The 23,727-nt window shown below is 47.5% G+C and overlaps 1 protein-coding gene across 1 annotated transcript in view; it reads left to right on the forward strand.

Annotated features, from left to right (window-relative positions):
• TENT2 (terminal nucleotidyltransferase 2) overlaps nucleotides 1-23,727 on the forward strand; it is a 125,585-nt gene that overhangs the window by 55,673 nt on the left and 46,185 nt on the right. Inside the window, exons 8-9 of the mRNA XM_075325773.1 lie at nucleotides 11,261-11,337; nucleotides 18,806-18,934. Coding sequence (XP_075181888.1) covers nucleotides 11,261-11,337; nucleotides 18,806-18,934 — 206 coding nt within the window. The remainder of the gene's footprint in view (nucleotides 1-11,260; nucleotides 11,338-18,805; nucleotides 18,935-23,727) is intronic.

The raw sequence follows: 23,727 nt of genomic DNA on the forward strand, positions 1-23,727 counted from the left end.
CTGTGGCATCATTGCTCCCTGGTCCCCCTCAGCTGGAACACTTCCAAGCTCCGGGGGTGTCACATGCACCCCAGGGTGACGATTCTGACTCGGACGACAGTCCCAGACAACCTAAGCGGGCTCGTTATGAGGGGCCCTCAACTTCGTCTCACTGGTCAGGATCCCAGCGGGACGAATCTATGGGTGATGAGGCTGATGTAACTGATCAAGATTCTGATCCTGGGTCCGCTCTCAATCTGGATACACCGGATGGTGACGCCATAGTGAATGATCTTATAGCGTCCATCAATAGAATGTTAGATATTTCTCCGCCAGCTCCTATTGAGGAGGAGGCAGCTTCACAGCAGGAGAAATTCCATTTCAGATATCCCAAGCGTAAATTAAGCACTTTTCTGGACCACTCTGACTTTAGAGATGCAATCCAGAAACACCACGCTTATCCTGAGAAGCGGTTTTCTAAACGGCTTAAAGATACACGCTATCCTTTTCCCCCTGACGTGGTCAAGGGTTGGACCCAGTGTCCCAAGGTGGACCCTCCAATCTCCAGGCTTGCAGCTAGATCCTTAGTTGCAGTAGAAGATGGAGCGGCACTTAAAGATGCCACTGACAGGCAGATGGAGCTCTGGCTGAAATCCATCTATGAAGCTATTGGAGCGTCGTTGGCGCCAGCTTTTGCAGCCGTATGGGCACTCCAAGCTATTTCAGCTGGGCTTATACAAGTCGACTCGGTCACACGTACATCTGCCCCGCAGGTGGCACCATTGACCTCTCAAATGTCTGCATTCGCGTCTTACGCGATTAATGCTGTCCTGGACTCTACGAGCCGTACGGCGGTGGCGTCAGCCAACTCCGTGGTTTTGCGCAGAGCCCTGTGGTTGAGAGAATGGAAAGCAGATTCTGCTTCCAAGAAGTGCTTAACCAGTTTGCCTTTTTCTCGTGACCGATTGTTTGGTGAGCGTTTGGATGAAATCATTAAACACTCCAAGGGTAAGGACTCATCCTTACCTCAACACAGACAAAACAAGCCCCAACAAAGGAGGGGTCAGTCTGGTTTTCGGTCCTTTCGAGGCTCAGGCAGGTCCCAATTCTCCTCGTCCAAAAGGACTCAAAAGGATCAGAGAGGCTCAGATTCTTGGCGGACTCAGTCACGCCCAAAAAAGACAGCAGGAAGAACCGTTACCAAGACGGCTTCCCCATGACTTTCAGCCTCCTCTCTCCGCATCCTCGGTCGGTGGCAGGCTCTCCCGCTTTGGCGGCATTTGGCGGTCACAGGTCAAAGACCGTTGGGTGACGGACATTCTGTCTCACGAGTACAGGATAGAGTTCAGCTCTCGTCCTCCAACTCGTTTCTTCAGAACTTCCCCACCGCCCGACCGAGCCGATGTTCTGCTGCAGGCGGTGGCCGCTCTAAAGGCGGAAGGAGTGGTGACTTCCGTTCCTCTTCAGGAACAAGGTCACGGTTTTTACTCCACTCTGTTTGTGGTGCCAAAGAAGGACGGGTCCTTTCGGCCCGTCCTGGATCTAAAGTTGATCAACAAACACGTAAAAACCAGGAGGTTCCGGATGGAATCTCTACGCTCCGTCATAGCCTCAATGTCTCAAGGAGATTTCTTAGCACAAATAGACATCAAAGATGCTTATCTTCATGTGCCGATTGCGCCAGAGCATCAGCGTTTTCTACGCTTCGTTATAGAAAGCGAACACCTGCAGTTCGTAGCGTTACCTTTCGGGCTGGCATCAGCCCCTCGGGTCTTCACCAAGGTCATGGCAGCAGTAGTAGCTGTCCTGCACTCGCAGGGTCACTCCGTGATCCCGTATTTGGACGATCTACTTATAAAGGCACCCTCTCAAGAGGCATGCCAACACAGTCTGAACGTGGCACTGAAGACTCTCCAGAGTTTCGGGTGGATTATCAACTTTTCAAAGTCAAATCTAATCCCGACCCAATCACTAACATATCTTGGCATGGAGTTTCATACTCTCTCAGCGATAGTGAAGCTTCCACTGGGCAAGCAGTGCTCTCTGCAGACAGGGGTGCAATCTCTCCTGCAGAACCAGTCCCACTCCTTGAGGCGCCTCATGCATTTCCTAGGGAAGATGGTGGCAGCAATGGAAGCAGTCCCTTTCGCGCAGTTTCATCTGCGCCCTCTACAATGGGACATTCTCCGCCAATGGGACGGGAAGTCGACGTCCCTCGACAGGGATGTCTCCCTCTCTCAGGCAACCGAGGACTCTCTCCGATGGTGGCTTCTTCCCACCTCATTGTCAAAAGGAAAGTCGTTCCTACCCCCATCCTGGGCGGTGGTCACGACAGATGCGAGCCTATCAGGGTGGGGAGCAGTGTTTCTTCACCACAGGGCTCAGGGTACGTGGACTCAGAGAGAGTCCACCCTTCAGACCAATGTTCTGGAAATCAGAGCAGTCTATCTTGCTCCGCGAGCCTTCCAACAGTGGCTCGACAAGCCTTTCAAGAAGTCCGGCGGATTCTGACGTGGGTGGAAAACACAGCATCCACCATATCCGCAGTTCACATCCCAGGCGTGGAAAACTGGGAAGCAGACTTTCTCAGTCGCCAGGGCATGGACGCAGGGGAATGGTCCCCTTCACCCGGACGTGTTTCAGGAGATCTGTTGCCGCTGGGGGATGCCGGACGTCGACCTAATGGCGTCACGGCACAACACCAAGGTCCCGGTTTTCATGGCACGGTCTCACGATCACCGAGCTCTGGCGGCAGACGCCTTAGTTCAGGATTGGTCGCAGTTCCGACTACCTTATGTGTTCCCACCTCTGGCATTGTTGCCCAGAGTGCTCCGCAAAATCAGGTCCGACTGCCGTTGCGCCATTCTCGTCGCTCCAGACTGGCCAAGGAGGTCGTCGTACCCGGATCTGTGGCATCTCACGGTAGGACAACCGTGGGCGCTACCAGGCCGTCCAGACTTGCTGTCTCAAGGGCCGTTTTTCCATCTGAATTCTGCGGCCCTGAACCTGACTGTGTGGCCATTGAGTCCTGGATCCTAGGGACCTCAGGTTTATCTCATGATGTTGTTGCCACCATGAGACAGGCTAGGAAACCATCCTCCGCCAAGATCTACCACAGAACGTGGAAGATATTCTTATCTTGGTGCTCTGCTCAGGGAGTTTCTCCCTGGCCATTTGCATTGCCTATTTTTCTTTCCTTCCTGCAGTCTGGGTTGGAAAAAGGTTTGTCGCTTAGCTCCCTTAAAGGACAAGTCTCTGCGCTATCCGTATTCTCTCAGAAGCGCCTGGCGCGACTTCCTAAGGTACGCACGTTCCGGCAGGGGGTTTGTCATATCGTTCCCCCTTACAAGTGGCCATTGGAACCCTGGGATCTGAACAAGGTTCTAATTGCTCTCCAGAAGCCACCTTTCGAGCCTATGAAGGAGATTTCCTTTCTCGGCTTTCACAGAATGTGGCTTTTCTGGTGGCGGTCACGTCTCTTCGGAGAGTGTCAGAGCTGGCGGCGTTATCTTGCAAATCTCCCTTCCTGGTGTTTCACCAAGACAAGGTAGTACTGCGTCCAATTCCAGAGTTTCTTCCCAAGGTGGTATCTTCCTTTCATCTCAATCAGGATATCACTTTACCATCTTTGGGTCCTCATCCAGTTCATCAATGTGAAAAGGATTTGCATTCGTTGGATCTGGTGAGAGCACTCAGAATCTACATTTCCCGCACGGCGCCCCTGCGCCGCTCGGATGCACTCTTTGTCCTTGTCGCTGGTCAGCGTAAAGGGTCGCAAGCTTCCGAATCCACCCTGGCTCGGTGGATCAAGGAACCAATTCTTGAAGCCTACCGTTCTTCTGGGCTTCCGGTTCCTTCAGGGCTGAAGGCCATTCTACCAGAGCCGTGGGTGCGTCCTGGGCATCACGGCACCAGGCTACGGCTCAGCAGGTGTGCCAGGCGGCTACCTGGTCGAGTCTGCACACCTTTACCAAGCATTATCAGGTGCATACCTATGCTTCGGCGGACGCCAGCCTAGGTAGACAAGTCCTGCAGGCGGCGGTGGCCCACCTGTAAGAAAGGGCTGCCTGACAGCCCGATCGCGAGGTATTCTTTTACCCACCCAGGGACTGCTTTTGGACGTCCCAATTGTCTGGGTCTCCCAATTAGGAGCAAAAAAGAAGGGAATTTTGTTTACTTACCGTAAATTCCTTTTCTTCTAGCTCCAATTGGGAGACCCAGCACCCGCCCTGTTTTTTCTGAGGGTATTTGTTTTTCGGGTGCACATGTTGTTCATGTTGATAAGTTACGTTCTCCGATATTGTTTATCGGATTGAATTTGTTTTTGAAACAGTTATTGGCTTTCCTCCTTCTTGCTTTTGCACTAAAACTGAGGGACCCGTGCTCCCACGGGGGGGTGTATAGCCAGAAGGGGAGGGGCCTTACACTTTTAAGTGTAGTACTTTGTGCGGCCTCCGGAGGCAGTAGCTATACACCCAATTGTCTGGGTCTCCCAATTGGAGCTAGAAGAAAAGGAATTTACGGTAAGTAAACAAAATTCCCTTCTTTGTTTACTTACCGTAAATTCTTTTTCTTATAGTTCCAACATGGGAGACCCAGCACCCTCCCTGTTGCCTGTTGGCAGTTCTTGTTCCGTGTGTTTTCACCGGCTGTTGTTGTAGACAGAGGTTCCGGTTGTTCCGGGTTTTGCTCTATCTCTACTTGTGGGTGGATGTCCTCCTTCAGCTTTTGCACTAAACTGGCTAGATTTGGTTATCCAGGGGTTGTATATGCTCGGAGGGAGGAGCTACACTTTTTAGTGTAGTACTTTGTGTGTCCTCCGGAGGCAGAAGCTATACACCCATGGTCTGGGTCTCCCATGTCGGAACTATAAGAAAAAGAATTTACGGTAAGTAAACAAAATTCTCTTTATTTTGTATAACTGTTACTTGTTTGCATATGTACCCCCTGAATTGTAAAGTGCTGCGGAATATGTTGACGTTATAGAAATAAAGATTATTATTGACATTTTGGGGGTATACCCACCACTGTTGATGGCTTTTGTTTCAATAAATTGCCTGAGATGAGGAAACCACCATTGCATGCTTCTACTTAAATACCCAACTTTCATGATAAAATATCACTGTAACATTTTACGTTTTTTTATGAATTTCACTTGAAAGCCAAATATCCCTAACTTTTTGTGAGTAGAGAAATTTATATGGAAAAGGAAACTCCATTTTAAAAAGAACCAGACTGTGGTGTTGTCACTTGCGTCCAAAATACTACACTGTCAGGAAGCTGCATCCCGGATTGGTAAATGATCCTTATTTACACTGTGTTCCAAATTATTATGCAAAAAATATTTTTTCATATTTTCCTAAATTAACTTTATGAATTGCAGTCATTATTATTTTCCAGTCATCTACTATTCAAGTATAATTGAAATGTTTTTGATCAAACTGCCTATGAAAACAGTATATTTTTAAAAATAATAAACACTCAAAATGCATGTTCCAAATTATTATGCACAGCAGAGTTTTCAACCTTTTTTATTTTTATTTTGAAAAACAAAATGGACAATTGTGAAATTCTAAGCATTATCAGCTTATTACAAAATGAAATCAAACAGTTTTCAAGTCAAAACTTAATTCTAGGTGATGTTACATTTGTACATAGGAACCCTTGTTTGAAAGAAGCTTCTGAACACTGTCGTCCATTGAATTTGTCAGTTTTTGGATGGTTTGTGCTTTAAGTGTTTTGCATGTGGACAGAATACCCTCCCAGAGCTGTTGCTTAGATGTGAACTGCCTCCCGCCATCATAGACACTCCTTTTGATGATGCTCCAGAGGTTCTCAATGGGGTTGAGGTCAGGAGGAAGATGGTGGCCACACCATAAGTTTGTCCTCTTTTATGCCCATAGCAGCCAGAGATGCAGATGTGTTATTTGCAGCATGAGACGGTGCATTATCATGCATGAAAATGATCTTGCTGCGGAATGCACGGTTCTTCCTCCTGAACCATGGCAGGAAGTGCTGTTTTAGAAACTCCACATAGAATATGGAGTTCATCTTTAACCCTTCAGGGATCCTAAAGGGGCCGACAATCTCTCTCCCCATGATTCCAGCCCAAAACATTACTCCACCTCCTCCTTGTTGGCGCCTTAGCCGTATTTTCATGGGGTGTCAATCAACCAGCCATCCTCCACTCCATCCATCTGGGCCATCAAGCGTTGTACGACACTCATCGGTGAACAAAACAGTTTGGAAGTCAGTCTTCATGTATGGTTTGGCCCACTGGAGCCGTTTCTGCTTGTGTGCAGTGGATAGAGGTGGTCGACAGGATGGCTTACGCACAGCTGCAAACCTCTGTAAGACCCTGCATCTTGTTATTCGGGGGACGTTGGAGGCACCAGCAGCTTCAAAAACTTGTCTGCTGCTAGAAGGCATTTTAGCAGATGCTTTTAACCTGACACAATTGCCTGTTGGAAAGAGTCCTCAATTTCTCCTTATCAGCACGCACACGCGTGTGCTGTGAATCAGCTACATACTTCTTGATTGTGCGATGATCATGATGAAGTGTCTTGGCAATGTTGATTGTAGTCATGCCTTGACCTAAATACTCCACAATTTGTTGCTTCTCAGCAGCCGACACATCCTTTTTTCTTTCCCATTTTTGCAAAAAATGTAGGCTGCTTAATAATGTGGAACAGCCTTCTTAAGTAGTCTTGCCTTTATTCGGACACACCTGCCAAACTAATGTGCACCGGTATCTGCAATTGCTTTCAGTGATATAAAGAGCCCTGACACACATCACCAGCAATGAGTTTACATGACAAACAAAAAATATTCTGACCTTGCCACTCCTAAACTTTTTGCATAATAATTTGGAACACCGTGTAATGTAAAGCTTTCTTAATGAGACTTTTACTTGTTCACCAATAAGAACAGATCATTCAGAATTTAGGGATCTGCTATATATTCACGATATTCTAAGGGTACGTGCCCACGATCAAGACCCGCTGCGTCCTGGACGTGGTGGGTCTTGACCAGTGGGGCTGCGAGTCTCCTCCGCAGGAGACCGCAGATGCTTGTGCCCATGATCAGGGTTCGGGGCGTTGTGGCCTCTCGCTGTGTTCTCTCGCTGTGTTCTCCCTACGGAGAACGCTTGCGACTCCGCAGCAAAGAATTGACATCCTGGAGCTCGGGAAGCCGCATCGCAGGTCAGTTTTCGCTGCGGACCATACACGCACAGTGGGCATGGGATTTCTATAAATCACATCCACTGTGCTTGTACTCTACATCACAGCGCTGATCGTGGGCATGCACCCTAAAAGCAATTCTTGAATCGATCCTCCTTGTAAAAAAGAAGCCCCATACAAAACCGTCTGGAAGGACTGAACTCTGAAATGCACTTTGTTTGTTCTTCAGGTTTTTCTGTTTTGTTTCCAGTGGTGGGCGGTGGGGGAGTCAAAATTTCGATGCGCTTTATATAGGAGAGTCACCTGGCCTTGATAAATGCTTATACTCTATTATATTACTAGCAGTTTATGTTCACATCAGGTGGATATGTAGCAGATTTTCCTTCCTGAAGTATTAGTCTCGCTATTGTGGATGAGATTGTATCACATCTAATCCACACACTTTTGGAAGAAATCTGTGCAAAAAGATTAAAGGGAACGAATCACCAGAATTTTCGTATATAAGCTAAAGCCAGTGCTATACTGGCACTATCAGGCTGATTCTATACATACCTGCAGTGGTCAGCTCCGATGTTTAGGCTTTCAAATCCAAGAAAGTAAACTTTTAAAAATCAGCAGCTTCTTGATTGGCATTTGCAACTGAGCAGATAACATATGGGTGGGTATTCAGATGGATTCTCACCCCCGCCCCCACCTGTTGTTCCTCCCTCTCTGTTCCCTATGGTATTATACAAACAAATCACTTTGCTTAAGGACCTGTGGTGAGGTCATTCCCATGCGACCAGAAGGGGCGGGGCCTCAGACAAAGCTGGATACCAGGTCACATGGGATGACCTCACTACAGGGCCTTAAGCAAAGTGATTTGTTTGTATAATACCATAGGGAACAGAGAGGGAGGAACAACAGCCAGGGGGGTGGGGAATCCATCGGAATACCCACCCATATATTATCTGCTCAGTTGCAAATGCCAATCAAGAAGCTGCTGATTTTTTTTAAAGTTTGCTTTCTTGTATTTGAAAAAGCCTAAACATCTGTGCTGACCACTAATGGTTTGTAGATAAGCAGCCTGATAGTGCCAGTATAGCACTGGCTAGGTTATATACCAAAATCCTGGTGATAGGTTCCCTTTAATGTGCAATATGAATGTTAAATGATTTATTGACTTATTTTCTTTGCTAATTTTTCGCTGGATTTCACCCTTTTCAATGAGTGGGGTACGTCGGGCAAAAAAACGCACCAAATGGAGTTTGACATAAACCGCTGTGACCGCCACAACTTTTGCAATGTACAGACTAGGGCGTACTTAATTAATCAAGCGTTAAAAATAATTTTTTTGCCAGTGTATTAAGGAATTGCATTTATGGCAGTTGCCTAATATATTTTATCCCCCATTACCTTAATATTTTGTGTGCGTGCACTAAATGACTCTGCTCACTTCTCTGCATGTGCATATAAAATCCTGTGGGATGCTGCTGGGTACCAGTGGGCAGACTTCATGATAATCATACTTTGCAGTCAGTCTGGTGGCGTAGATCATCTGACCGAAACCTAAATGTCATTCTGCATAAGGAAACCTATGTCCTAGAGCAGGGGTGGGCAATTAATTTTCCCATGGGGCCGCATGAGAAATTGGGATTGGTTTAGAGGGCCGGACTAATATAATTACCTCAGTTCTACCCAATATACTACATCACTACACCCCCTCCATATACTACACCTGTAATAAACTACATCACTACACCCCCCATATACTACACCTGTATTATACTACATCACTACACCCCCTCCATATACTACACCTGTATTATACTACATCACTACACCCCCTCCATATACTACACCTGTAATAAACTACATCACTACACCCCTATATACTACACCTGTATTATACTACATCACTACACCCCCTCCATATACTACACCTGTAATAAACTACATCACTACACCCCTATATACTATACCTGTATTATACTACACTCCCTCCATATACCTGTAATATACTACACCCCCATATACACCTGTATTATACTACACCACTATATAATACACCTCCGATATACTACATCATTACACCCCATATACTACACCTGTAATATACTACACCTCCATATAGCACACCTGTAATATACTACATCACTACATCCCATATAGTACACCTGTAATATACTACATCACTACACCCCTATATACACCTGTAATATACTACATCACTACACCCCTATATACACCTGTAATATACTACATCACTACACCCCTATATACACCTGTAATATACTACATCACTACACCCCATATACTACACCTGTAATATACTACACCTCAATATAGCACACCTGTAATATACTACACCTCCATATAGCACACCTGTAATATACTACATCACTACACCCCTATATAGCACACCTGTAATATACTACACCTCCATATAGCACACCTGTAATATACTACATCACTACACCCCTATATAGCACACCTGTAATATACTACACCTCCATATAGCACACCTGTAATATACTACATCACTACACCCCTATATAGCACACCTGTAATATACTACACCTCCATATAGCACACCTGTAATATACTACACCTCCATAGAGCACACCTGTAATATACACCTCCATATAGCACACCTGTAATATACTACACCTCCATATAGCACACCTGTAATATACTACACCTCCATAGAGCACACCTGTAATATACACCTCCATATAGCACACCTGTAATATATTACACCTCCATATAGCACACCTGTAATATACTACACCTCCATATAGCACACCTGTAATATACTACACCTCCATAGAGCACACCTGTAATATACTACACCTCCATAGAGCACACCTGTAATATACTACACCTCCATATAGCACACCTGTAATATACTACACCTCCATATAGTACACCTGTAATATACTACACCTCCATATAGCACACCTGTAATATACTACACCTCCATATAGTACACCTGTAATATACTACACCTCCATATAGTACACCTGTAATATACTACACCTCCATATAGCACACCTGTAATATACTACACCTCCATATAGCACACCTGTAATATACTACATCACTATACCCCCATATACTACACCACTATATACACCTCCATATAGCACACCTGTAATATACTACACCTGCACCCCCATATCACACACACTACACCCCATACAGCCTGCACCCCCATATCACACACACTACACCCCCATATGTCACACACCCTGCCCACATATCTCACCCTGCCTGTACCCCAACTTACCCCTCTCAAACACTCTGCACCCCTTCACATCCTTTTGTCAGTCTGCAGCCCTCATATGCCACTCACCCTGTAGCTCCATCTTCCCTCATATGCACTCACCCTGCAGCCACCCTCCCCCTCATGTCCCCTCTTTTCTTATTACCAGTCATCATGTGTCCACATCTCCTTCAGCATTCAGCATGTCTTGCTTTCTCCCCGGCAATCCTGTCTCCTCCCACACAGTCACATGGGCGTGACATCATCGCAGGTCCTGGAAGATGAATTATTCCGTCTGCTCTGCTGTGCTGCTCCTTCTCCTGCACTGACTGTGCGGACCTGCACAGGATCTCTCCCTACTCGGCATGCTGCAGCTCGGCTCCACTGCACCGGCTGAAGACGGGCGGGCCGGTCACAGAGAGCAGGCGGGCCGGATGTGGCCCGCGGGCCGCCCGTTGCCCAGGTCTGTCCTAGAGCCTTCTCAGTATTACCTCTCCTGTTAGGAGTCTGTATTCAGTGTAGGACAGAATGATGTGCTGAGGTCAGCTGGCAACTTGTATCCAATCCTAGTAGTTTTAGGTCATTTATAATGAAAATGTGGGAAGGATGTTTCCCATCATGGCTCTTCAGTGCTCTGGTCGGCAGAGGCCTCCGCCTCCTACATTTTAACAACCTCTCTTACTATAAAGCATTGGCTCTGCCCATTAGGATACGGTGCAGCCTCCGTGTGACCAGTCTGACTGTTCTTGGCTCTCCATAGATATATATATTTGGAGAGATATGGTATTTTCAGCTATACGTGTGTGTCGTCTCATTACCTAATATTCTCACACCGCGCCTCTTTCTCTCCTCTTAGCGGTGTGGAATTTGACTTGAATGTAAACAATGTCGTGGGAATCCGAAATACATTCCTTCTACGATCCTATGCACACAGTGAGTTCTTTATTTATCTCAAAACTTTTTTTTACAAATGTGCCTGTTGTGTGATTGTTGTAGGCGTGAACTGTGACTGTTATCACTGGTGGATCCTGTGATTTTACCTGTGATAAGGTGACTGCAGAGGGGATCTCTACAAGACAAGAAAACTGCTAAATGTTTGGATTTTTTTAGGGAACCTGTCACCAGATATGTCCCCTATAAGCTGCAGCCACCTCCAGTGAGCCCTTATATACAGCATTCTAGAAGGCTGTATAGAAGAGCCCAGGCCAATCTGTATTTCATTAACCCCTTCAGCCCCCAGCCTATTTTGACGCTAAAGACCAGGCCACTTTTTGCAATCTTGACCAGTGTCACTTTGAGGTTATAACTCTGGAACGCTTCAACGGATCCCGGTGATTCTGAGATTGTTTTTTCGTGACATACTGGGCTTCATGTTAGTGGTAAATTTAGGCTGATATTTTTTGCGTTTCTTTGTGGAAAAAAATGGAAATTTTGCGAAAATTTTTCAAAATGTTGTAATTTTCAAACTTAATTTTTATGCTCTAAAACCAACGAGACATATGACACAAAATAATTAATAAATAACATTTCCCTCATGTCTACTTTACATCAGCACAATTTTGGGAAAAAGAAAAATTTAAGGAAGTTATAGGGGTTCAAAGTTTTGAGCAATTTATCATTTTTACAACATAATTTACAAAGCTACTTTTTTTTAGAGACCACATCACATTTGAAGCGATTTTGAGAGGTTTACTTGATACAAAACACCCAAAAGTGACACCATTCCAAAAACTGCACCCCTCAGGCTACTCAAAACCACATTCAAGAAGGTTATTAACCCTTCAGGTGCTTCACAATAATGAAAGCAATGTGGAAGGAAAAAATTAACATTTTAGATTTTGCAACAAAAATGTTAATTTAGCCTCAAAAATGCATATTCACAAGGGTAGCAGGATTAAATGAATGAAATGAATTGTTGGGAAATTTCTTCTGAGCACGCAGATACCTCATATGTGGCGAAAAAACACTGTTTGGGCGCATGGCAGGACTCTAAAAAGGAGCGTCATTTGACTTTTTGAACAGAAAATTAGCTGGAATCATTAGCCACACCATGTTGCGTTTGGAGAGCCCCTGAGGTGCCGAAACAGTGGAGCTGCCCCACATGTGACCCCATTTTGGATACTAGACCCCTCATGGAATTTATCTAGATGTTTATTGAGCACTTTGAACCTCTGGGGGCTTCACAAAAGTTAATAAAGTTGAGCTGTGGAAATTTTTTACCACAAAATTGTTACTTCAACTAGGTAGCTTTTTTTTCTTCGTCGCTCCATTGGGAGACCCAGACGATTGGGTGTATAGCTACTGCCTCCGGAGGCCACACAAAGCATTACACTAAAAAGTGTAAGGCCCCTCCCCTTCTGGCTATACACCCCCAGTGGGATCACTGGCTCACCAGTTTTCGGCTTTGTGCGAAGGAGGTCAGACATCCACGCATAGCTCCACTGTTTAGTCAGCAGTAGCTGCTGACTATATCGGATGGAAGAAAAGAGGGCCCATATGGGGCCCCCAGCATGCTCCCTTCTCACCCCACTGGTGGTTTGTAAGGTTGAGGTACCTATTGCTGGTACGGCGGCTGGAGCCCACATGCTGTTTTCCTTCCCCATCCCCCTGAGGGGCTCTGAGGAAGTGGGATCTTACCGGCCCCAAAGCCCTGAGGCCGGGCTCCATCCACAGACCCATTGAACCTGCTGGATGTGGAGCGGGAGTGCCGTTCAGGGACATGGCCCTGCACCATTCAGGTACTCTGTGTCCCCGTACACACAGGCACAGCACACTCCAGACTTGCTGGGTGTGCTAGTGCGCCGGGGACAGTAAAGGGTTACAGTCACTGCAGCCTAGCTGAGTGACTTTATTATTGGGAACTACCGCGCCGGACGCTCCGGGAGCGGGGCGGCGCGGCTGGGACTTGTAGTGCGCCGGGGACTTAGCGCCGACCGCGCTTTTACGGCGGCGGCGCTTATAAATCCAGTCCCCGGCTTTTGCGGCCTAGCTCCGCTTCGTTCCCGCCCCCCACCCTGTCAATCAGGGTAGGGGAGAGACGCTGTACAATCAACAGCGCCGAGGGCTGGAGCCTTATTTACATGCTCCAGCCCTCTCACTGGACACTGTGGGACGCCGGTTTCCCGCTCTGACTTGGGGCACGCCCACGGCCCGCCCCTACTCACACGAGCTGGAGAAGGACGCCGGCAGCCATTCCTGCAGTCCGAGCTGAGAGAACGGACTCTGGGCAACCAGGCACAGGACTAGGGCGACCACACACCCGCTTATAGGCGGGCGGTAAGCGGCACATGAAGTGCTGACACTAAATACCGCAGTTTGTCCATTTGTATTTTATGCTTACACTGCATAGGTCGCTATTTTTGGCTATATGCCCTCTTAGATGGCGACACATCAGCAGCAGGAAAGCATGGGTGCTAAGGCACAGGCTTTCTATGCTGCTTGTATTGCACGTACTGAGGTGTTCATGTGTATTTATGCTTGTATGCTATACACTGCACTGTACGGTCGCTAGTCTTGGCTATATTCGCCATAGAATGGCTAGACTACAGCAGCAGAAAAGCAAGGGTGTTGAGGCACAGGTTTTTTTCTATGCTGCTTGTATTGCAGGTGTTGCAGTGTTCATTTGTACTTATGCTTGTATGCTATACATTGCACTGTATGGTCGCTATTCTGGGCCATATTCCCCTAGATGGCTAGACAACAGCAGCAAAAAAGCAAGGGTGCCAAGGCACAGGCTTTCTATGCTGCTTGTACTGCATGGGCTGCAGTGTTCATTTGTACTTTATGCTTGTATGCTATACATTGCACTGTACGGTCGCCATTCTTGGCTCTATAAGTCGGCAGCAGCATATAAGCAACACAGGCTTTCGATGCTGTTTTTACTGCATGTGATACTGTTCCACGGCACTGAACCCCATTGTGTGCAATGCTCCCCTGTAGCACTTGGTCAGCCGGGGTCTCTACTTGACGTGGCCAAAAGAACCACCTCTCAACCCTGTCCAAGGACAGGGACGGAGTTGCAATGGGATAGAGACTTGCAGTCCGGACAGGCCATGGGCAATCTGGAGCATTGCTCCCTGGCCACCCTCATTTGGAATAACATCGGTGCTCCGGGGGGGGGTCCCAGGAAGACTCTCTGTATGATGAGGCAGACGTAGCTCATCAGGACTTTGATCCTGACACCGCTCTCACTCCGGATACACCGGATGGTGACGCCATAAGGAATGATCCTATAGCGTCCATCAATGGAATGTTGGATCTTTCTCCCTCAGCTCCCCCAGCGGAGGAGTCAGCTTCAAGATCTGGTGAGAGCACTCCGCATCTACATTTCTCGCACGGCGCCCTTGCGCCGTTCGGATGCACTCTTTGTCCTTGTCGCTGGTAAGCGCAAAGGGTCGCAGGCTTCTAAGGCCGCCCTGGCTTGATGGATCAAAGAACCAATTCTTGAAGCCTACCGTTCTGCTGGGCTTCCGGTTCCATCAGGGCTGAAGGCCCATTCAACCAGAGCCGTGGGTGCGTCCTGGGCATTACGACACCAGGCTACGGCTCAACAGGTGTGCCAGGCAGCTACCTGGTCGAGTCTGCACACTTTCACCAAACATTATCAGGTGCATACCTATGCTTCGGCGGACGCCAGCCTAGGTTGAAGAGTCCTGCAGGCGGCAGTTGCCTCCCCGTAGGGGAGGGCTGTCTTCGCAGCTCTAACATAAGGTATTTCTTTACCCACCCAGGGACAGCTTTTGGACGTCCCAATCGTCTGGGTCTCCCAATGGAGCGACGAAGAAGAAGGGAATTTTGTTACTTACCGTAAATTCCTTTTCTTCTAGCTCCTATTGGGAGACCCAGCACCCGCCCTGTTGTCCTTCGGGATTTTTGGGTTGTTTCGGGTACACATGTTGTTCATGTTGAACGGTTTTTCAGTTCTCCGATGTTACTCGGAGTGAATTTGTTTAAACCAGTTATTGGCTTTCCTCCTTCTTGCTTTTGCACTAAAACTGGTGAGCCAGTGATCCCACTGGGGGTGTATAGCCAGAAGGGGAGGGGCCTTACACTTTTTAGTGTAATGCTTTGTGTGGCCTCCGGAGGCAGTAGCTATACACCCAATCGTCTGGGTCTCCCAATAGGAGCTAGAAGAAAAGGAATTTACGGTAAGTAACAAAATTCCCTTCTTTTCAAAAGGGTATCAGGAAAAATTGCACCATAAAATGTATGGTGCAATTTTTCCTGAGTACACAAATACCTCATGTGTGGTGGAAATCAAATGTTTGAGCGCACAGCAGGGCTCAAAATGCAAGGAGCGTCATTTGACTTTTCAAACGCAAAATTTTGTGAAATAATTAGCGTATTCCATGTTGTGTTTGGAGACCCCCTGAGGTGCCGAAACAATGGAGCTCCTCCACATGTGACCCCATTTTGGAAACTAGAACCCAATGGCGTAAAAAAAAAAATGAGGGCGCACGCACGGATGTTCTGCAAAAAGGGGGGGATTAGGTGGGATGGAAAAAAGAAGTCCTTTCCAAAGTAGAGTACGACTGCAGGACGATTGCTGATCAGGTACCTAATTGTTCAAGTTGTGTTTTTCTCGAGCAACAATTACGTACCTGATCAGCCAATCACGTAGCTGATCAGCACTTGGCGGCAAGCAGGTGGGGGAGGAGAGGGGTGGAGGGAGTGGGAGATGCGATTGGGGATAGTTAGAAAAGAGCCACGAACAATACTTACAGGATGGATCAGAACAGCGGCAGATGGGGGGGCAGCAGATGGGGATCAGCGGCATATAAATGGAGCATCTGTGAATGTGAGAAGGCGGCGACTGGGATAGGGTGGCGGCGGATGGGAGAGGGCGCAGTGGATGCAGGAGCGGCGGAGGATGGGGGGAAGGGGAGTGGGAGGTGAGATTGGGGTAGTTACCTTACAAGATGGATCTAGGCAGCAGGATCACAGGAGATGGAGGCAGCAAATCGGGGAGAGTGAGAGGTGGTAGAGGGAGCGCAGATCACGGGGGTGACAGGTGAGCGGAGAGCGGGCAGCAGATCACGGGGGTGACAGGTGAGGGAGGGCACATCACGGGGGTGACAGGTGAGGGAGGGCACATCACGGGGGTGGCAGGTGAGGGAGGGCACATCACGGGGGTGACAGGTGAGGGAGGGCACATCACGGGGGTGACAGGTGAGGGAGGGCACATCACGGGGGTGACAGGTGAGGGGGCTCTCATCACGGGGGTGACAGGTGAGGGGGCTCTCATCACGGGGGTGACAGGTGAGGGGGCTCTCATCACGGGGGTGACAGGTGAGGGGGCTCTCATCACGGGGGTGACAGGTGAGGGGGCGCTCATCACGGGGGTGACAGGTGAGGGGGCGCTCATCACGGGGGTGACAGGTGAGGGGGCGCACATCACGGGGGTGACAGGTGAGGGGGCGCACATCACGGGGGTGACAGGTGATGGGGCGCACATCACGGGGGTGACAGGTGATGGGGCGCACATCACGGGAGTGACAGGTGAGGGGGCGCACATCACGGGAGTGACAGGTGAGGGGGCGCACATCACGGGAGTGACAGGTGAGGGGGCGCACATCACGGGGGTGACAGGTGGGGGGAGCTGGGAGCACATATCACGGGGGTGAGAAGTGGGGGTGCGGGCAGCAGATAGGGGAGAGCGGAGGGTGGGAGCGGATCGGGAAGCTTTTCGCCGGTTTTGATACAGTACAGTGGCAGTGCGGCAACTTCCGTGTCCCATGCTCCGGTCACATAATAGCATGGCAAGAAGAGAATGGCACTTCCTATATATGCGTCTAGGAGATATTGGGGTGCACTTCAGGTTCCAAAGCCAAATAGTGAGAAGTATACAAGGCACTCCCAAGATGATTTGAAGAAATATTTATTCATGTGCGTAACAAAAACGTTTTTGGTCCTATGTGGACCTTCCTCAGTAGCACATGTGTGAGGGAAAATGCTGTGTGGGCTGTCAGACGCGGAATCCACCGCTTTATGGGGGCTGCCATTGATGGCACCGGAAGTCACCGGAAATGGTCTTCCAACAGTCTTGAAGGAGTTCCCAGAGATGCTTAGCACTTGTTGGCCCTTTTTCCTTCACTCTGCGTTCCAGCTCACCCCAAACCATCTCGATTGGGTTCAGGTCTGGTGACTGTGGAGACCAGGTCATCTGGCGTAGAACCCAATCACTTTCCTTCTTAGTCAAATAGCCCTTACACAGCCTAAAAGTGTGTTTGGGGCCAATGTCCAGTTGAACAATAAATGATGGTCTAACTAAACGCAAACCAGATGGAATAGCATGCCGCTGCAAGATGCTGTGGTAGGCATGCTGGTTCTGTATGCCTTCAATTTTGAATAAATCCCCAACAGTCTTACCAGCAAAGCACCCCCACACCATCACACCACCTCCTCCGTGTTTCACGGTGGGAACCAGCCATGTAGAGTCCATCCGTTCACCTTTTCTACAAAGACATGGTGGTTGGATCCAAAGATCTCAAATTTGGATTCATCAGACCAAAGCACAGATCTCCACTGGTCTAATGTCCATTCCTTGTGTGCTTTAGCCCAAACAAGTCTCTTCTGCTTGTTGCCTGTCCTTAGCAGTGGTTTCCTAGAAGCTATTTTACCATGAAGGCCTGCTGCACAAAGTCTCCTCTTAACAGTTGTTCTAGAGATGAGAAGGTGTGTCCAAACGTTTGTCTGTACTGTATATAAAAAGGAGCTTACTTTACTAGTGGAGGCCAAAGTTTATATGGGAAAAATCTGCTGACCAGTTCCCTTTTTAAAAGAATATTCAAATCCAGTACCACATGGTGTAGATTACTCACTGTCTTATTTTCCTACTGCATGCAGTGTGTCTGTGTGTTGTTTTTTTTTTGTTTTTTTAAGCTTAGCAGCATTAGTGCAGAGCAGTCCTCTGTGACTACAGTTTATCAGCAATGTCTACAGTGGAGACTGAGGTAGTCTGAGACACACCTATTGTCTCATCATTGGTTAGGCTTTCTTCCTCCCTCTGCAGCTCCGCCTTCACTGATTGGTCCCTGTGTATAAATGTCTCACAGCTCATTGGTGCACACAGAGGACATCACTGAGGACAATAAATCACTGCACATGTCCTGAGGAGGCTGAGCCTCTGTAAATAAGCCTGGAAGTCACTTTAATGTAGATTGTGTCAATGAAAATGTGCATTTTATTTTTCTGTGTTTATTGAAGATTTTACATTTAGAAAATTGTTTATTTTCACGTGATCCATTCCCTTTATATGTTTAAGTAAGACCCATCTATACAGTTTTCAGTAAAGTAAGATTTACTATTGCAGATTAATGTATTTACAATGGACGCACCACTGAGGGTATAAATATATTTTGCTTGTCAGGTTACCACTAAAACTTGTTTTCTTCTTCCACAGCAGAGAACCGTGTTCGTCCATTAGTACTGGTTGTTAAGCGCTGGGCCGGGCACCATGGTATAAATGATGCCAGCCGAGGAACCTTAAGCAGCTATAGTCTTGTTTTGATGGTTTTGCACTATTTACAAAGTAAGTAAAAAGCGGTGTACACTGTGCAGAAACATTGTGGTGCATGTAAGGCGAGGGCACAGATCTCAGACTGGAAAGTGAAGGGTGTGCAGGGTCTTGTGGGGGCTGAGTGCTTTGCAGAGTTCCTTTTTTCCCTGTGGGCCTGACTTACTCACAGCTGTGCACTGACTCTGCAGTAGTACAGTCATCATTAGTGAAGAAAGGCACTGCTTGCATGATTAGCTGCACAAAGAAGGCAAAAAGGCTTTGTGAGAGACTAGGGAGTGGGCTAGAATGAGGGGGAAGAAATCTCTGCAGAGGACTGAGCTGCCGTGCTGGGAGCCCACAGTGTTGCGAGCGCATCATTTCCAATTTACTGCATATTCAACAACTGGATTAGTAGATGTGCATATAACCTCTTCAGCCAGCATTTCACCACCCTAGTTTTGGGATTAAGGCTGCGTTCACACAGTAACATTTGCAGTTTTTGTAATAGTGTGTGTATTGTGACGAGCAAGTTGGATTTTTTGTGACTTGCCGGTCCGAGTACTATTGGTGATGCAGTGCATCATTCACATGTATTGCACTGCAATGTAATGGCAACCATAACCTAAGAAGTAATTCTCACTTATCTGCAATAGAGGTGATAACTAGTGATGGGCGAATAGTAACTATGTGTTCGGATAATGCTGACCGAATACTGAGCACAATTCCAGTATTTGTCAAGACAAGAAAAATGTTCGGGTTCCCCATTGACTGGCATTAGGTTCATTATTCGTGATGAATACTGGAATATGACTGTGTTTGTTACAAATACAGTGGAACCTCGGTTTACAAGTAACCCGGTTTGTGAGTATTTCGCTATACGCAGCAAAGCTTGCTGTAAATTTGTAACTGTTTACGAGCAAGTTTTGCTGTACGAGCAAATACTCACCGCACACACTTCCGGTTTCGTACTTTAACTGCGCTATGACCCGCTCTTGAAGGTCACACAAACATGCGCACACACACATATTATGCTCACCTTATCTTCCGTTCCATCGCTGGCCTCCTGGTTCTTGTAGTTCGCAGGTACAGGATGTGTATCGGGTAACTATCGCGACGATGGAGGAAACTTCCGCTGTCAGTTGCTACCCAAAGGCAGCGCGCTGGCCAAACAGAGAGCAAGCGCTCATGCCTTTGATGTCAGCGCAAGCTCCGGCATCGGTCGTGATTGTTACCCAATACACATCCTGTACCGGTGAACTACAAGAACCAGGAGGCTGGTGATGGAAGTGTGTGTGTGTGTGTGTGTGTGTGTGTGTGTGTGTGTGTGTGTGTGTGTGTGTGTGTGTGTGTGTGTGTGTGTGTGTGTGTGTGTGTTTTGGCACATTAGGGGACCAGGATGGGACATTGAACAAGTTGTGGAACAAATTGTCTGAGCTTGCATCGTTTCCTATGGAAATTTTGCTTTGCTAGACGAGTAACTTGGTTTACAAGCACACTCCCCAGAACGGATTGTTCTCGTAAACAAAGGTTCCACTGTAATCCAAAAACGAATTGTTACTATTTGCTCATCACTAGTTGGCCATCCGAACACAATGACCCTGACCGATCACAGATATAACTGTTTGGGTTTTTTTGTTTTTTTTTTAAAATTCTCTGAAATTGAGATTCAGGCGATTGGTGGGGGTCTCAGCGGTCAGACTCAGAACAATATCCTATTCAGATATCTCACAAATAGTTGATAATGTCTCTTTACTGCAATTCCCCTGTAGGTCTGCTCATCAGACTCAGTTCATGGTATCACAGATTTTTTTTTTTTCCTAGTTGGTATCACAGATCGCTTCCTGTCAGATCTAACAGAATTTGTGGACCAAAGTCTCAACAGATTCTCTGGTGGAAAAATAGCATGTCTTTTCCACATTCAGGTTTATATTTATGAGGGCTCCAATATAGCTTTTTATCTGCAGGGTCAAACCTAAAACGTACCTGTCTCTTGTGATAACGTTACAGACTACTTTTGAGGCAGTTCTATCACCAGGTTTCACAATGCAAACTCCACTTTATTAAACCTCTTAGGCTGCTTTCACACATCTGTTTTTTTCCTGTGCGGCACAATCCGGCGCTTTGCAGAAAAAACGCAACCGGTTTTTTTTGCCACAGGTTGCCGGTTTTTTGCATAGACTTACATTAGTGCCGTATTGTGCCGCGTGGGCTTGCGTTCCCGTTTGGTTTTTGCAGCATGCGGCAGATTTAGCTGATGCGGCGGCCAGATGGAATGTTGCCTGGCACGTTTTTTTTGTCCGGCAAAGAAAACGCATCGCGCCGCATCCGGCCGATGCGGCGCGATTTGCAATGCATGCCTATGGATGCCGCATGCGGCGTCCTGCGGCAAAAACCGCATCAGGCCGCCGCATGCGGTTTTTTTTTTTTTTTCCACTGCGAATGCTCCGTAGCCTGCTGCAAGCGGCAAAAACCGGACAGGCCGCGTGTAACAAACTTATGCAAAGGATGCCGTATTGTCGCCGCATCCGTTGCATAGGTTTTAGAGCCGGATTGGCCGGCTCTGCTAAAACCTGGAGGTGTGAAAGCAGCCTAAGGCTATGTGCGCACTAGAACTGTGAAGTTTCTCAAGAAAATTTCTTGAGAAACTTCTGGGAGTGGAAGATTTCCCGACCTCCGGAAAAAATCCGCACCAAATCCGCATGCGGATTTGCCCGCGATTTTCCCACAGGTTGTTCCCTGCGGATTTTGCAGGCTGTACTGCCGAAATCCGCAGGAAAAGAATTGACATGCTCATTTTCTCAAGAAATTTTCTCAAGAAATTCTTCTCAAGGAAATTTCTTGAGAAAAATCCGCAGTGTGCGCACAGCTAACTTTTTTTCACATAGGATTTGCTGAAATGTCTGCACAAAGATTGCAGACATTTCTCATGAAATTTCCGTGGCAAATCCGCGGGTAAATCCGCGGGTAAAACGCACTAGTGCGCACATAGCCTTAGACCTGATAAGGCTGGTGCACTTAGTTTTAAGATCCACATCAGAATGGCTGTATAAGTCATATTAAGTTATAAAATGCTCACTTTCTGAATTTTACAAACTTTTTTTTTTTTTAATTTCAAAGTACGTACACCAGTCTCATCAGGTGTTTTGTTTTTTGAAATCTGGTGATAAATCAATTCTACATGAGGCAGCCTGTAAGATACCATAATGAAGCCAGATGAATGGGTATACCTGCACATTAGGCATGTGCTATCCTTGGTTATCTCTCTGGGCATCATCATTGAAAAGCATGCCCAGCACATGAGCTGGTTGTTACATTTATTAGTGTGACTAAATCTTAGCATTTTGATTTTTTATAATAATTTTTGTCTAGGCAGTCACCAATCACTTTACTGAGAGCGCCTAAAAATGTAATCCTGAAAAACCTTTTTTGTCCATAGGATTGCCCAGAGCAAATGGAGATTCACTTTCTGTCTCTCCATTGCCTGCAGTATTTAACGAGGCTGCAGTGTTGACGTCACAAATACAGTATGACCACTGCAGGCAATCATTGGCTTGGTTGTGATTCTGATGTAGTCAGGGCTGTATTTTGCCTTCATGCTGCCCTAGGCACTTTAAGTGGTCGCGCCCCTTATTGACAACGTAAAACTGAGTTTTCGCACACGACATCTGTTTAAGGCAGATCTACTCTGTAAAACACTTTAAGGCTATGTGCGCACGTTGCGTACAGTTCACTGCAGAAATTTCTGCAGCGATCTGAAGAGCACATGTGCGCTTCTAAATCGCTGCAGAAAATGTCCGTAGTGAGCGCCGATTCCATGCGCTCTGCCTGCAGCTCCTGCCATAGACAGAGCAGGAGCTGCCGGCAAAGCGCAGGAAAGAAGTGACATGTCACTTCTTTTTACGCAGCGCTTCGGCAGTAGCCACGTGCGCACGGCCCCTGCACAATCTCCATAGACTGTGCAGGGGACGCAGGACGCATGCAGTTACGCTGCGCTACAAAGCGCAGCGTAAACTGCATGTATTTGCGCAACGTGCGCACATAGCCTAAAAAGTATCAATGAGAAACGAAGGGCACGAACCCCCCCCCCCAATGGGGATCACCACAGGCACATCAAAACATAGCATGGGTATAAAATATTTCCACCACACCGTCCCCACTTATATACTGTGACTGTCCACACTGCCCCTAATAAACTACACACTGCCCTCCCTTATAAATTATACCCACCACACATTCCTCAATTATGAAATATGATCTGCACATTGTCCTCACATCATGCTGTCCCCTCCTCACAGTGTCCCATGCATGCTGCCCCCCTCCTCAGCAATGTCCCATGCATGCTGCCCCCTCCTCACAATGTCCCATGCATGCTGCCCCCTCCTCACAATGTCCCATGCATGCTGCCCCCTCCTCACAATGTCCCATGCATGCTGCCCCCTCCTCACAATGTCCATGCATGCTGCCCCCTCCTCACAATGTCCCATGCATGCTGCCCCCTCCTCACAATGTCCCATGCATGCTGCCCCCTCCTCACAATGTCCCATGCATGCTGCCCCCTCCTCACAATGTCCCATGCATGCTGCCCCCTCCTCAGTGTCCCATGCATGCTGCCCCCCTCCTCAGTGTCCCATACATGCTGCCCCTCCTCAGTGTCCATGCATGCTGCCCCTCCTCACAATGTCCCATGCTGCCCCCTCCTCACAATGTCCCATGCATGCTGCCCCCTCCTCACAATGTCCCATGCATGCTGCCCCCTCCTCACAATGTCCCATGCATGCTGCCCCTCCTCACAATGTCCCATGCATGCTGCCCCCTCCTCACAATGT

Source organism: Anomaloglossus baeobatrachus, chromosome 1, assembly GCF_048569485.1.
Source record: "Anomaloglossus baeobatrachus isolate aAnoBae1 chromosome 1, aAnoBae1.hap1, whole genome shotgun sequence".
NCBI lineage: Eukaryota > Metazoa > Chordata > Amphibia > Anura > Aromobatidae > Anomaloglossus > Anomaloglossus baeobatrachus.